At 42.8% G+C, this 12783-nt stretch overlaps 1 protein-coding gene across 1 annotated transcript in view; it reads right to left on the bottom strand.

Moving 5' to 3' along the window:
- LOC100010958 (S-adenosyl-L-methionine-dependent tRNA 4-demethylwyosine synthase TYW1) overlaps positions 1-12783 on the bottom strand; it is a 252040-nt gene that overhangs the window by 184309 nt on the left and 54948 nt on the right. The window contains exons 9-10 of the mRNA XM_007485684.2: positions 9148-9200; positions 3192-3310 (exon numbers count right to left, since the gene is read on the bottom strand). Of these exons, the coding sequence (XP_007485746.2) occupies positions 3192-3310; positions 9148-9200 (172 nt within the window). The remainder of the gene's footprint in view (positions 1-3191; positions 3311-9147; positions 9201-12783) is intronic.

Here is a 12783-nt window from a genome sequence, read left to right as displayed (position 1 = left end):
AGGAAGGAAGGAAGGAAGGAAGGAAGGAAGGAAGGAAGGAAGGAAGGAAGGAAGGAAGGAAGGAAGGAAGGAAGGAAGGAAGGAAGGAAGGAAGGAAGGAAGGAAGGAAGAGGAAGGAAGGAAGGAAGGAAGGAAGAGGAAGGAAGGAAGGAAGGAAGGAAGGAAGGAAGGAAGGAAGGAAGGAAGGAAGAGGAAGGAAGGAAGGAAGAGGAAGGAAGGAAGGAAGGAGGAAAGGGAGGGAGGGATGAAAGGAAGGGAGGGAAGAAAGGAAGGGAGGGAGGAAAGGGAAGGGAGGGAGGAAAGGGAGGGAAGAAGGGAGAGAGGGAGGGAGGGAGGAAGGGAGGGAAGAGGAGGGGAGGAGAAAGAAAGGAAAAGTCAGTGTTGGAGGGACTGCAGGAAGACAGGCACACTAACAACACATTGTTGGTGGAGTTGTGAACTGGCCCAACCAATTCAGGAAATAATATGATCACAGGATCACAAACTTGGGGATGAAAAGGGCCTAAGAGGTTGCAACAATTAAAAATTCTGAGAGTCTAGGTAAGAAAAATTAATTTATTGATCAGGTTAACAATAACTAACAAATTGGTCAGTGATCCAAGACAAATTCATTCTCCAGCTTGAGTCATTAAATACAATTTAAAGCTCATTATTCAGTCCTCTCTGGTGGATACTTCCAGTTCCTCCCTGATCCCTCATGAAGATGGGAAAACCCACATGTTTATCATAGAATTCCAATATCCTTGCTCATCTAGATGAAAAAATCAGGTTATGCCTAGTTAGGATTGACTCTTCCCAATCCATTCCAATGGGGACTCAAGGATGATGCCATGCTGTCCCCAAGACATACTTGACCTAAACTAGCTCTTGTTTATTGGACAAGAAGGGATTTATATTCTCAATCTTTGTTATTCCAATTTTAGAAACTGCTCCAGGATAAGGAATGTGAGGGAATCCTAGGATTGTCAGGAAAAAGGAATGAGGAAAGAGGCTTGAAAAATATATTACCAAGCCCTCGTAGAAATCATATCATATAGTCAGAGCATTATTTAGAAATAAAAATGATACAGAACTTGGAATAAGCCTTTTCAAGGCTATCTATTCCAGTTACTTCATTTGACAGATAAAGAATGAGGCCTAGAAAGATTAAGTAACTTGCCCAGATCACAAAAGGAAGAAGCAGAAGAAATGGGATCCTATCCATCATCTGGCTCCAAAAGAAGCATCTTCCGCTCTACCATCCTGCCTCTCTCTCTGGAATTTCAGAAGTCACTCAGACCTCCACTACTTGGCATATATACTCAAGAAGGCGACTAAAGATAGATAAACTATTCAAAGGAGCATTCATTGTAATAGACAAAAAAAAAAAAGCAAACAAAACGAGTCCCTAGAAGATGGCTGAACAATGGGAATGCAATGGGATACTACTGCATCAAAGAAACAACAGATATGGACAATTTGGAGAGGACTTAAAGTGACCCAGAGAAAAGAAAACAGAACTAATAGAACAATAAGGACTACAATGTTGAAAAGGATAATAGACTAAAAACTATGATAAACTATAATCATCTCAGTCCTGGAGAAGGGATAAAGAAGCACAACAGAGCTTTGGGAGACTAGGGACAGGGAATGTAGTAATATACACTATCTAGACAGTATTTGGATTTATTTAAATGGTGTTTCTGTTTTGGTTACAAGGAAAATTTAGATGGGATGGAGAAAGGTAAGGAAAAGTGAGAGATTTAAAACAAAAGACAATGTAAATTGTGTTTAAAAAACTCGGGCATATGAGGAAGGTATTATTATTCCTATTTTATAGATAAGGACACTGAGAAACAGAGATAGAAAGTCATTTTGTCAGGGTTATATAGAATGATATTTGGATTACATTATCTTAGGGATGGAAGGAATCTAAGAGGTCTTGGAATCTAATCCTACACCCAGTGGGCCCACCTAGCCTCTGCTTGCCCATTTCCAGGGAGGGGAAGTCCACAATTTTGTAAGGCTGCCTATTCCGTATTCCTATAGTTTTAAGTCATTAGGAAGTTTCCTTATAGAGCACTAAAACCCACCTCCCTTCTTGCCTTGATTCTGACCAGCGGCGCTTCTCACCTGGACTATTGTCACAGCCTCCTACTTGGTGTTCCTCCTTTCAGGATCTTCCTAGATTCCACTATCACACACAGCTCTCAAAATGATCTCCCACATCACCAGCCAGCTCAAAAGACCTTCAGCACCCATTGATGGCTCTGGTTAGAATATCAGGGCCTCAGCCTGGTATTCAGGCCCTCCAAAGACCACCTTTAACCTAATCTTTCGGGCATTACTTCACCTTACTCTCCTTCCAGTCAAACAGGGCTCCTCACTGGTCTCCAAACTCAACATTCCACCTCCCACGCTGGTACCAGTGTCTTCTGGGTTTCTCCTCAGCTCTACCTCTTGGAATTCTCATCTTCCCTCCACACCTAGCTCAGGTGCTGAGTCCTCCAGAAGTCCTCCCGGTTCCCCCCAGGGTTCTCTTCCTCCTCAAGTTACCAGAATTTGATTTAGCAAATAGTCATTGAGTGCCTTTACTAAGCACAAGGCATTGTAATAGGCAGAGATATTTGCTCATCTGTGTCTTATCCCCAGGTCCAACCACCAAGAGAATGCTTCCTACTGGCAGGATCTGTTAAATCCTCAGAACTTAGCACAATGCTAGGCACTTGGCAAGCGCTCCATAAATGCTGGCTGGATCCAAAGTCAGTGTCTTTTCCACCCCTACAGATTTTCAGTGCCAAAATTCACTGATTTGATGCAGAAGAGGCTTAGTAACAACTGGACGGAAGCCTTTGACATGGCAGCCACAAAGGGCTTTTGGCCTCATGCTCAAGCCCCATATTCACTCTCCAGCACTCCCTCTCAGGAAGAATCAAAGTGTATAATTAGAGTTCGGTCCCCAGGGACTCTCTTTCCCAGCTTCCCATGTTCCTTCGCACATTACATGCTAATGTAGGGACGCTATAAGTTTTGTGTACCTCGGCCCTGGCTCGCTTCTCCTGGGAATGCGGTTGGGAAAGCTGACTGCACTCAGGCTTTTACTTTTGTCCTTTGATTTCCTCTACTTCAAGTGATTATTAATAAATCTTTTAAAATATAATACTTGGAGTTATTGGATGTTCATTTAAATTTTACAAAGGAAAGCCCCTTACCTCCAGCAGAAGACACACTTGTTTGCACACGCCAGGCTCGGGGTGGTCTCCATGCAGCGATGGCTTTCAATGCCGTAGAAAGTGTGTTTGTAGCAGCCTCCTCTGCCTCGCAACATGGACTGTGAAAAGCCAAAACCAATCGCAGATTAATTTGCATAGAGTAGTCAAGGGTTGAAATAATGACATCAATTATTTTTAAAATAACAACACACATTTCTCCCTAACAGGGAAAGAAAGAAGAGAGCACTATGGAGTCCTGTTGATTCAATCCAATGCAATAGCCCTGGAGTTCAGTAACACTAAGAGATCTGCATCCAAGCTCCTAAGTCCTTTATTTTCATTTTTAATCTTTTTTTCATCTCCTTCCATAAATATATATCTCCCTCCTTCTTCCCCTATCCAATGAGCCATCTCTTGTAACAGACTAAAAGGAGGGGGAAAACATCATCAAAACCAACAATCACATCAACAGTGTCTGACATTAGGTGCAACATTCCACATCCACGGCCCACCACTTCTGTACAAGAAGGGAAGCAATGTTCTGACTTTTTAATCTATCCATGAATAGACTAAAGAAATCAGATTAATTGAGGCAACCGAGAATAATGAAGGCTAGCCTTGCTTATCCAGAATCCTCTAGAGAAGACTTTTCAGTTGACACAAGTCTGTGACAAAACAAATATTTATACATTTCTGTCAACAACATGTAATTCCTGACTGTCCCTTACTGAAATAAAATCACCTGCAGGCTTCATCATCACAAAATACCACAATCTTTTGTCTAAAGTAACTAGATTTCAGACATCGCTAAGAGGCACAGTGAATAGAGCGCCAGGCCTGAAGTGGCTTCCAATCTGGCTTCAGATATCTTCTAGGGGTGTGATCCTAGATAAGTCACTTCATTTTAATTCTATTTCCTTAGCCTTTGGCCTTCTGTCTTAGGACTGATACTGAGAGAAGGTAACGGTTTTGAAAAACATAAATAAATAAAAATGAAGTCACTAGATTCGCCAAGTTCTCACCTGCTCAGGACTCACAGTCATCTAGAGGCTTGTTTGGGTTTATTTGTTTGTTCTTTAATGCTTCAAGAGGTCTTATTTCTAAACTAAAAACATTAATGGCTCAGATCTAGTCATTAGTCTTGAAAATCAAACATGAAGTCCCATCACGGTTTAATCATGTGGATTTATGCACACTGGCTGCAAACTAATGGACTTTGGCATGTGTGCCAGTCATGATTCTCTCCCGCCCAGCGCCCTCTGGGGCAGGTCTCCCCTTCCTTCATGGGAGCACAGGCTGTACTTGTTAGTCACTGACTCCGGCATTTCAGTAACTCTCAGATCCCCTAACTTATGCACTGTCGCTGGGTTTTCAGTGGAGCTCAGACCATAAACCCGCACAGTATTACAATATTCATCACTTCTCCTCCCACATAAAGATGAATGAGGCAATAAAAGGCCTCACTCTGGGAGGCTCCAGTAAATGGCCCCATCCCCCTCTGCTCACACCTCCAGGCCTTTCGGGCAGAACGTGGGCCGACAGCTGCTCTCCTTGGCACCAGCATCCCTACTCCCTAGCTCAGACTTGAAGTGATCTCATGTGCCTCCAGCTCTGTTAATATGCTGAATGTAGGGTCTAACCTGTTCGTGGACACCTGGCGATTGTAAATACTGTTTCTATGGTTTTTCTTATCATGGATTTAATGCGATCATGATTTAATGGAATCTCTGAATCTCAGTACTCACGTCAAGGAAAGGCTTTTGACAAGGGTGAAGAATAATCCCCCAAGAGTTTTTTACATCAAAATTTTGTAACATCACATTCCTGATGGGCATTTTTATCAAGAATGCATAGAGGGAAGGGCCAAGAGCTTGGTCAAGGTCACACAGTAGGTGGTGAACCACCCGCAGGCTGGGCTCACTGGCCAGACTTTGAAGCGACAACATTGAAACCAACATAATGAAACCCTTCAAGACAGCATGGAGGAAAAGCATGCTAGATCAGAAGCAAAGTTTGTTCTTTTTCAAAATTAAGAACCGACAACCCAGATCTACGAGCAGAAGACTGAGCAGACCTAAACAGAGTTTATGGTGTAATCAAATAAAACTTGGAAATTTATCTGACAGTGGAAAGAGCACCGAACTAGGAGTCAGGATGAATTAACTAGATCTGAGATCATGAGCAAAGCACTTGACATCCCGGGGCCGCAGCTTCTTCTTCTGGCAGCCGAGAGCATTACCTTGAAGATATCTAAGGCACACTCCAGCGCTAACACTCTAGGGTCCGCTATATTAATGATCTGTATATGTACTATGTACACACAGGGCAGCCAGGAAGCACAGTGACTAGAGGGCCAAGCCTGGAGTCGGGAAGACTCATCTTCCCAAGTTCAAATCAAGCCTCAGATACTTGTGATCCTGCCCAAGTCACTTAACCCTGGTTTGCCCTCAATTTCCTCATCTGTAAAATGAGCTGGAGAAGACAAACCACTACAATATCTTTGTCAGAAAAACTCCAAATGGGATCATGAAAAGTTGGAGATGACTAAAAGTGACTGAACAATAAAATCGTTAACATACAGTAGACAGTTACTACATGTACAATAATTCCCCAACCATTTATCATAAATGACCATAATTACTACATAGCAAAATCAAGTTTTTCTTTTTTCTAAGGTTTATTATATACCATTAAAGTTAACAGTTTTTCTTGTACCATTTAATACTCATTTTACACAAACACATATTCTCAAACCCACAGTGATCAAAAGACAAAAGGAACACAGTCCAGCTCCCTAATAACTACGTCCTCTAGATTCTCCCCTACTAGTTACCCAAGGGTCAAGGATACCTGCGCTGTTTTCCATCTCTCAGTCCTTTAGGCGTCCTCCCCGAGGCCCAACCTGAAAAGTCCCTGAACATTTTCTACTCTCTGTGTGAAATAAAATATTTACAGGACCCTGATCCCAGGCACCCCAGTGGCAGGACACAGGAGTTACAGGATCACATGTCCCCTGGCTCTGCCAGCATCCGAGTCCGCATCCCAGGCACAATGTTGCCACGCAGGGAGAAGCAGACATTTTGAAAAGCCAGCTTGAGAAGCTGAGAGCTTTCTCATTCTCCAGGCCAGTCTCTGATTGAATTGTTTCTGGGCTGACTCTCTCCCCCTGAGCCCTCTTATCTGAACTCTAATCTCTAACAAGCTACAATGGAGGACTGGATTTTTACCTAAAGTTAGAAAGGCTGAAACCAATTTCTCTCTTTTTCTCTCTTTGCTAAAATATGTTTATAAATCTAGTAATAAGCCTCCAGATTCATTTTTATTCATAATATCGCCAAACCTTACATTAATGGATTGAGTGGGAAGAAGTCACTTGTTAAATGTTTGAGCCACTTAAAGATTCAGATACTTCAAAAATGTTTTACCTGGAAGGAACCTTCATGGTCATCTAGCTAAAACCCTTCATTTTACAGATGAGGAAACAATAAAGAGAAAACGAAACAGCTGGTTCACAAGAGGGTGTCCAAGATTAAGGCAAGTTCTGGGGATGAAGGATGCCGACGAAGGCTCCTAAGAACGGATACACCTTCTTTCTCACAAATTCAGTTGGAAGAGTTTGAAACCAAAAGAATGAGGGAAAGGAAAACACTGTCAATGAGCATCCATTAAGCGAGACACCTTAGAGAGTCGTTTACCTGGAAGAGGTGACCAAGATTTTAGCAAAGTTCCTGTTAAAGCATGCTGTGCTATTCTGGAAGAGATGAGGAGATATGGGTGAGGCCCTGCCCGGTGACATGGATGTGAAACGCAGCCAAGTGTTTATGGTTTGACGTCCACTCCAAAGGAGAGGAGCCTGGGCATACTCGCCTGGCAGAGAAAGGAGCTTAATTCAGCACACAGGGGATACAAATCTAGGAGGGACAGCTAACAAAGGCCCAGCAAACTGGAATCCCGGGCAGAATTTAGATGCTATTAACCAGCAAGAAATGGCCAGTCTTGTACTTGGGTTCACCAATCCAGGAGGGGGAAGGCAGGAGCAGGCTGTGTAACCATGTATTTTGTCTTTAAATCTGAGAGATTTAGTCAGCTCTAAGGTCAACACAAATCAATAGTGCGGCCCAGAGCCCACCAAAAAGCACTTGATTCTGGAGGCATCATTTCTAGAAAAAAAGGGATGCTGGTCCTGCTGCTGCCTGCCCCAGCCACAAAGCACAGCTGGAGGCCTGTGCTAACACAATCTGAGAAGAACAAGGAGGGAGAGGATGCCTGGGGCAGCGCCTCTGGGAAGACCCAGCATCAGACAGTGCTGACAGGCCTGGAGAAGAGCAGGGTTTGCCTTCTCCCTCAGTCCTTCTCACTTTTCAAGATTTGGCTCAAGCACCACCTTCCCATTCCTAAAGCCCTCAACTGCTGGTGCCCTCCCAGACTCCCCTGCACTTAACAACTTGGTATTGATTCTACTTTTACTTGGGGGTATGGCTATGGGTGTACTTGAGGTCTTCCCCATTATAAGGTAAACTTGATGTAAGAAGGGATTCTTTCATTCTTCCTACTGTCCCCCCAGGGCTTAGCATAGTGCCTGGCTCCTGGTAGGTGCTTAATAAATATTTATTGATTAATTATCTTTATAATGACCATGTAGTTCTTCAAAAATATGGGAGAATTGGGGCTGCTGGGTGGCTCAGTAGATAGAGAACCAAACTGAGAGGGGGGAGGTCCTGGGTTAAAATCCAACATCAGATCCTACTTAGCTGGGTGACCCTGGGCAAGTCACTTGACCCCCACTGCCTACCCTTTACCGCTCTTCTGCCTTGGAGCCAATACACAGCATTGATTCTCATATGAGGGTAAGAGTTAAAAAATAATAATAATAATATGGGAGAATTGAGGCTTGTTCTGCTTTCCCTCTGGGGGCAGAAGTAGAAGAATGGGCAGAAATTGTAAAAAGGCAAATTTAGGCTTCAAGAAGGAAAAACTACAAACCATTAGAGCGCTCTCAAAGCAAACTGAGCTCCCCATCCCTGGAAGTCTACAAGCAAAGGCCGAATGAGTCGTTGTTGAGCGAATCATAGCAGGGATTCTCTTTCAGGTATGGGTTGGACTGGATGGCTCCTGTGGTCCCTCCTCCCAACTCTGAAAATTCTAGAAAGTTCTGTGAACTGAGGTCAGGGAGGTTCTTCAGCCAGTAGAGCTGAGCCTAGAACCTCAATGTCTGCTTCTGCTTTTTCACAATAGCCACGCCCCAAGAAGTAGGGTCCTGGGACCAGAAGGCTGGGAGAGCGGCCTGGCACACCCAAGAAGAAGGGACTGGACAGCCAAAGGCACTCTCTGCCAGATTCCTGGTGCTGCCAAGCTCTCCAGTTCACGGAAAAGGAGAAGCTGCCCACAGGGGGATTTTTGTCTTAGAAGGCTAGGATCAGCAGTACATGGAGCCAAAGTCACATCAAAAATCCATCCTGCTCAGAATCCCTGCACCTGACTCCTGAAGCAGCATCACTGGGCACCCACAGTTATTCTAGCATATGACACTTTGCCACAGAGTAATCTACAGTAAGTGTTTATATTACATACATGTCTATATTATACACATGTATACATTATATAAATTATGTCTACTTTATTTTCAAAAACTTTGTATAAAATATATTTTATATGAAACATTTTCCTTTTTATATAGATTTTAAGTTAATATTTAAATTTTTATTTAAATTGATTTTATATTTATTTTTAATATATATTTTAGATTTCATTTTTATCTAAAGTATCTCTTTTTATATAACTATGTTTTATGTCTCATAGACAAGCACATACATATGGACATACACAGGGTGCCCCCAAAATCTTAATGCAGTGTTAGGCCATGAAAGGTATCAGACTTTCATTGTCTGGGTGTATTTGTGGCCACATATATAAAAAATAAATACACACATCCTGTAAAACAAATTCTGACACACACCTTTGTCCAGCGGCACAGCTTCACTCCAGAGTGGCTTCCAATCAACTGATAACCTGTCAAAGAAAGCAAAACCGTCAGTTGTGGGTACCCTTAAAGAACATTCCTAGCCTGACCAGGAGCTCCAATGGCCATATGGATGTTGGCAAAGAAATCAAATGGAGGTCAGAGATTGGAAGAGGCAACATCTAAAGTCTCATGCAAGCCCAGGATGATTGTTTTTTAATTTCAGAATTCCTTATTATTGTGCTGTAAGGGATGATGAACAGGAGGATTTCAGAAAGAACTGAAAAGACCTCCAGGAACTGATGCAGAGCGAAATGAGCAGAACCTGGAGAACATTGTACACAGTAACAGCACTATTGTGGGACAATCAAATGAGATAGACTTGACTACTAACAGTAATACAATGATCCAGGACAATTCTGAAGGACTTATGAAAAAGAAGGCTAACCACCTCCTGAGAAAAAACTGTTGAAATAGAAATGCAGATGAAAACATATGATTTATCACTTGTTTAATGGGTATATGATTTGGGGTTTTCGTTCTATAAGATTATTTCATGCAGGAGGGGGCAGCTGGGTAGCTCAGTGGATTGAGAGCCAGGCCTAGAGATGGGAGGTCCTAAATTCAAAGCTGACCTCAGACACTTCCCAGCTGTATGACCCTGGGCAAGTCACTTAGCCCCCATTGCCTAGCCCTTACCACTCTTCTGTCTTGGAGCCAATACATGGTATTGACTACAAGACAGAAGGTAAGGGTTTAAAAAAAAAAAAGAGGCAGGCACAGTAAATCTTATGGTTCCTTTTTAAAAATGAAGTCGATGCAGGTCAGAGGTAAAAGGCTGGCCCCTAGGTCACAAGTCACCAGTGATCAAGAGAGTAAGCTCCTCTGTCTCTCATATTGCAGGGAAGAGGGGAGATCTTTATGAGAATGACTCTGCTTTGGGGTCTGCCTATTTTAGTTTTCAGCTCTATAACAGTCTACAGCAAATGTTTCCTCTCAAAAAGTCAATGTATCCACTTTCAGGGGAAATCAAACCTAGAAATGTCCAAATGACAGAAGCCTCCAACATAGGAAAACTCAGGCATCCTCCCTGGACCAAGGAAACCAAGACAGTTTCCCTGTCATGAATGGAAACTTAGAAGATATCAATGGAAATTCCTCTTTGTTTCATTCCTTTGCTACAAAGCTCTGTCAACCCTGCCCTTAGGTGGCCATCATGGAATCCATCTACTTTTCCTTTCCCTTTTCCCATTAGGAGAGTCGCCACATCTATCTGATGGACAGCCTGTTTCTAAGATCAGACTCTCATTGGCACATGGGAAGATGATGTCACTCCCATGATGGGATTCAAAGGCTAACGCTCTGCCAAATGTTTAATACATAACAACAAATGGAGGGGATGTGGCAAAATTGGGACCCTGATGCCGTCCAGCTTGTCTCAAAACTTAGATAACGATGACCTGGTCATTTAAAGTCTCTGGAACTCAGTTTCCTCATTCATTCAACAAGCATTTATTAAGCACTTCCTACATATACCAGGCATGGTATGAACACAAGTAATTAAATACAAAGTAACATCAAGAGGGAAGAAAAGAACTGGGGGATGCCAGGAAAGGCCTCACGCAAGGGAGAAGATTCTAGACACAAGGTGCCGTCTGGACAAAAGTATGGAAGCAGGAAACAGGGACTCAACAGTGTGATGCTATTACGTCCTATCTCAGTGACCTGGTGATTGTGGGAATCCAATGAGATAAAGCAAGCAAAGCACTTTATAAATTATAAAACTATATGCAAGGTGTCCCAAAAGTCCTCGTATAATTTTAAGTGATTAAAGCTTTAAATTGCATTTAGACTTTGGGGTCACTGTGTATAGACTATAAGAATATTAATATTATCCTCTCCTAAATTTATTCTAATTAATTTAAGTTCCTAGAACCCTGGGGAGGTGGGGGGGGGGGCAAAAATAGATACAGTCATCTAAGAATCCATCATTATTTCTCGAGAATGACTTGTAAATGTACCTTCAAGAAGTATCAAACAAACAGCAAGCAGAATTGCAGACCCCCGAGCCCCTACGGGTCCAGCTGGGCCTGTCTCTGATTGCTTACAGAATCCGAGGCTAATTCACTGCACAAGGGTGGACAGCAGAATTTGCCAAGAATCGCACCAGCTTGTTAAAGACTCGGGGAACTACAGGTTCCAGGGTCTGCCACGCAGACAGTCCATCCTGTGCACACTGCAAAGAAGCGACGGGCTTAAGTGTGAGCTCGTGTCCCAGAGTGAAGGAAGGTCAGGCTCTAACATGATGTCTCCAACTGTCCCCAAATGCCTGATGCTTGAAAGTCCTTCACCAATAATGAAACTCAGGAGTCCAGAAAAACAACCCTCTCGTGCTGCTCTGAGAATGCATTAAGGAGAGCAACATGGAGCCATCTCTTCCCTCTTCAGGGGGAAAGTAAATCCCAAAGAAACCAAGGACCCAGGCCCCAAAATGCCTTCCAGGTCATCACGAGGAACCCTCCAAAGCCAAGAGACATTAGTTTCCAAAGGCTGTGGTAAGAGGACAGGCAGAAGAGTTAGCACCCTAGGGGGCTCCATGCAGCTCCTGATTTATGAGTAAAACTAGTATCTGTCCATCAACTTGGCAGGCAATTCTCCAGACACAATTTCAGTAATTAGGCTCTCATTATATAAAAATCCATGAACCTAAAGTGTCTGGGTCAACTCCAAAGGAAAGGGGGAAGGAGGATTGTGGTTATGTGATAGTACAGTGATGATAATTAGACCAAACTATGTCCTGTAACACATAATCCGCTGTAGCCAAGTCAGGTTGGAATATAATCATTAAAATCATAAGACACCAAATAAGTACTGAAGTGGGCCATAGAAGTGCTTGATGAAATGACCAGGGACATTTGCTTTTCCAGAATTATTGCTGAGGATTTCATTTTTATTAGTATGATCAATTATTTATAATGTATTTTGATGATTTTTATAGTCAGAAACATAAAGCCAAGCACGAAAAGAGAATATGGGCTATCAAGAAAAAAACAGAAACCATCTACCTTGTGGATAGGGCAGAACTACATTAGCACCTCAGTACCACTGCATTATGACAACCACCTAATTTGTTGCATTATTTTAATAGTAAAAATAAAGCAAACCAATAGCTTATGCCTATTGCTGTTAGTCTTACAATAGTCTCACCCTCAAATACTCAAAATGGATCCAAGATCAATTTCACTGATCCCTCCAACGAGGTAGAACGTAAGCAATCGACGCCAGCTCAATCGCCTGCGTCCTCACTAACCTTCACAAGAAGGGTCCACTCAATAGGCTAAGGGGCTTCTTCACTTTCTCTAGAGATCCTGAGGATACCAGTGGAGCACGTGGGATGCCCACCTGCGGTCCCTCGTTCTCCATGTGGCCAGGCTATCTTCTTTTTCAAATAGACGTGTCCGTGATGGCATCCTCATCTCCAGTTCCTCAAAGTGGTTCATTTGTTATAGGTCATAGCCTGCTCACTTTCTCTATGCCCTTCTAAGCTACCCTCGGTGTGATTTTCATTTTAAAAATCTCTTGGAAACTGATTCTCATGAATTACAATTCCACACACTGGCATATTTGGAGAAG

This window comes from Monodelphis domestica, chromosome 2 (genome assembly GCF_027887165.1).
Source record: "Monodelphis domestica isolate mMonDom1 chromosome 2, mMonDom1.pri, whole genome shotgun sequence".
NCBI classification, from domain to species: Eukaryota; Metazoa; Chordata; class Mammalia; order Didelphimorphia; family Didelphidae; genus Monodelphis; species Monodelphis domestica.
Note: the sequence above shows the minus strand (reverse complement) of the source record. Positions and strands in the feature narration are given on the sequence as shown.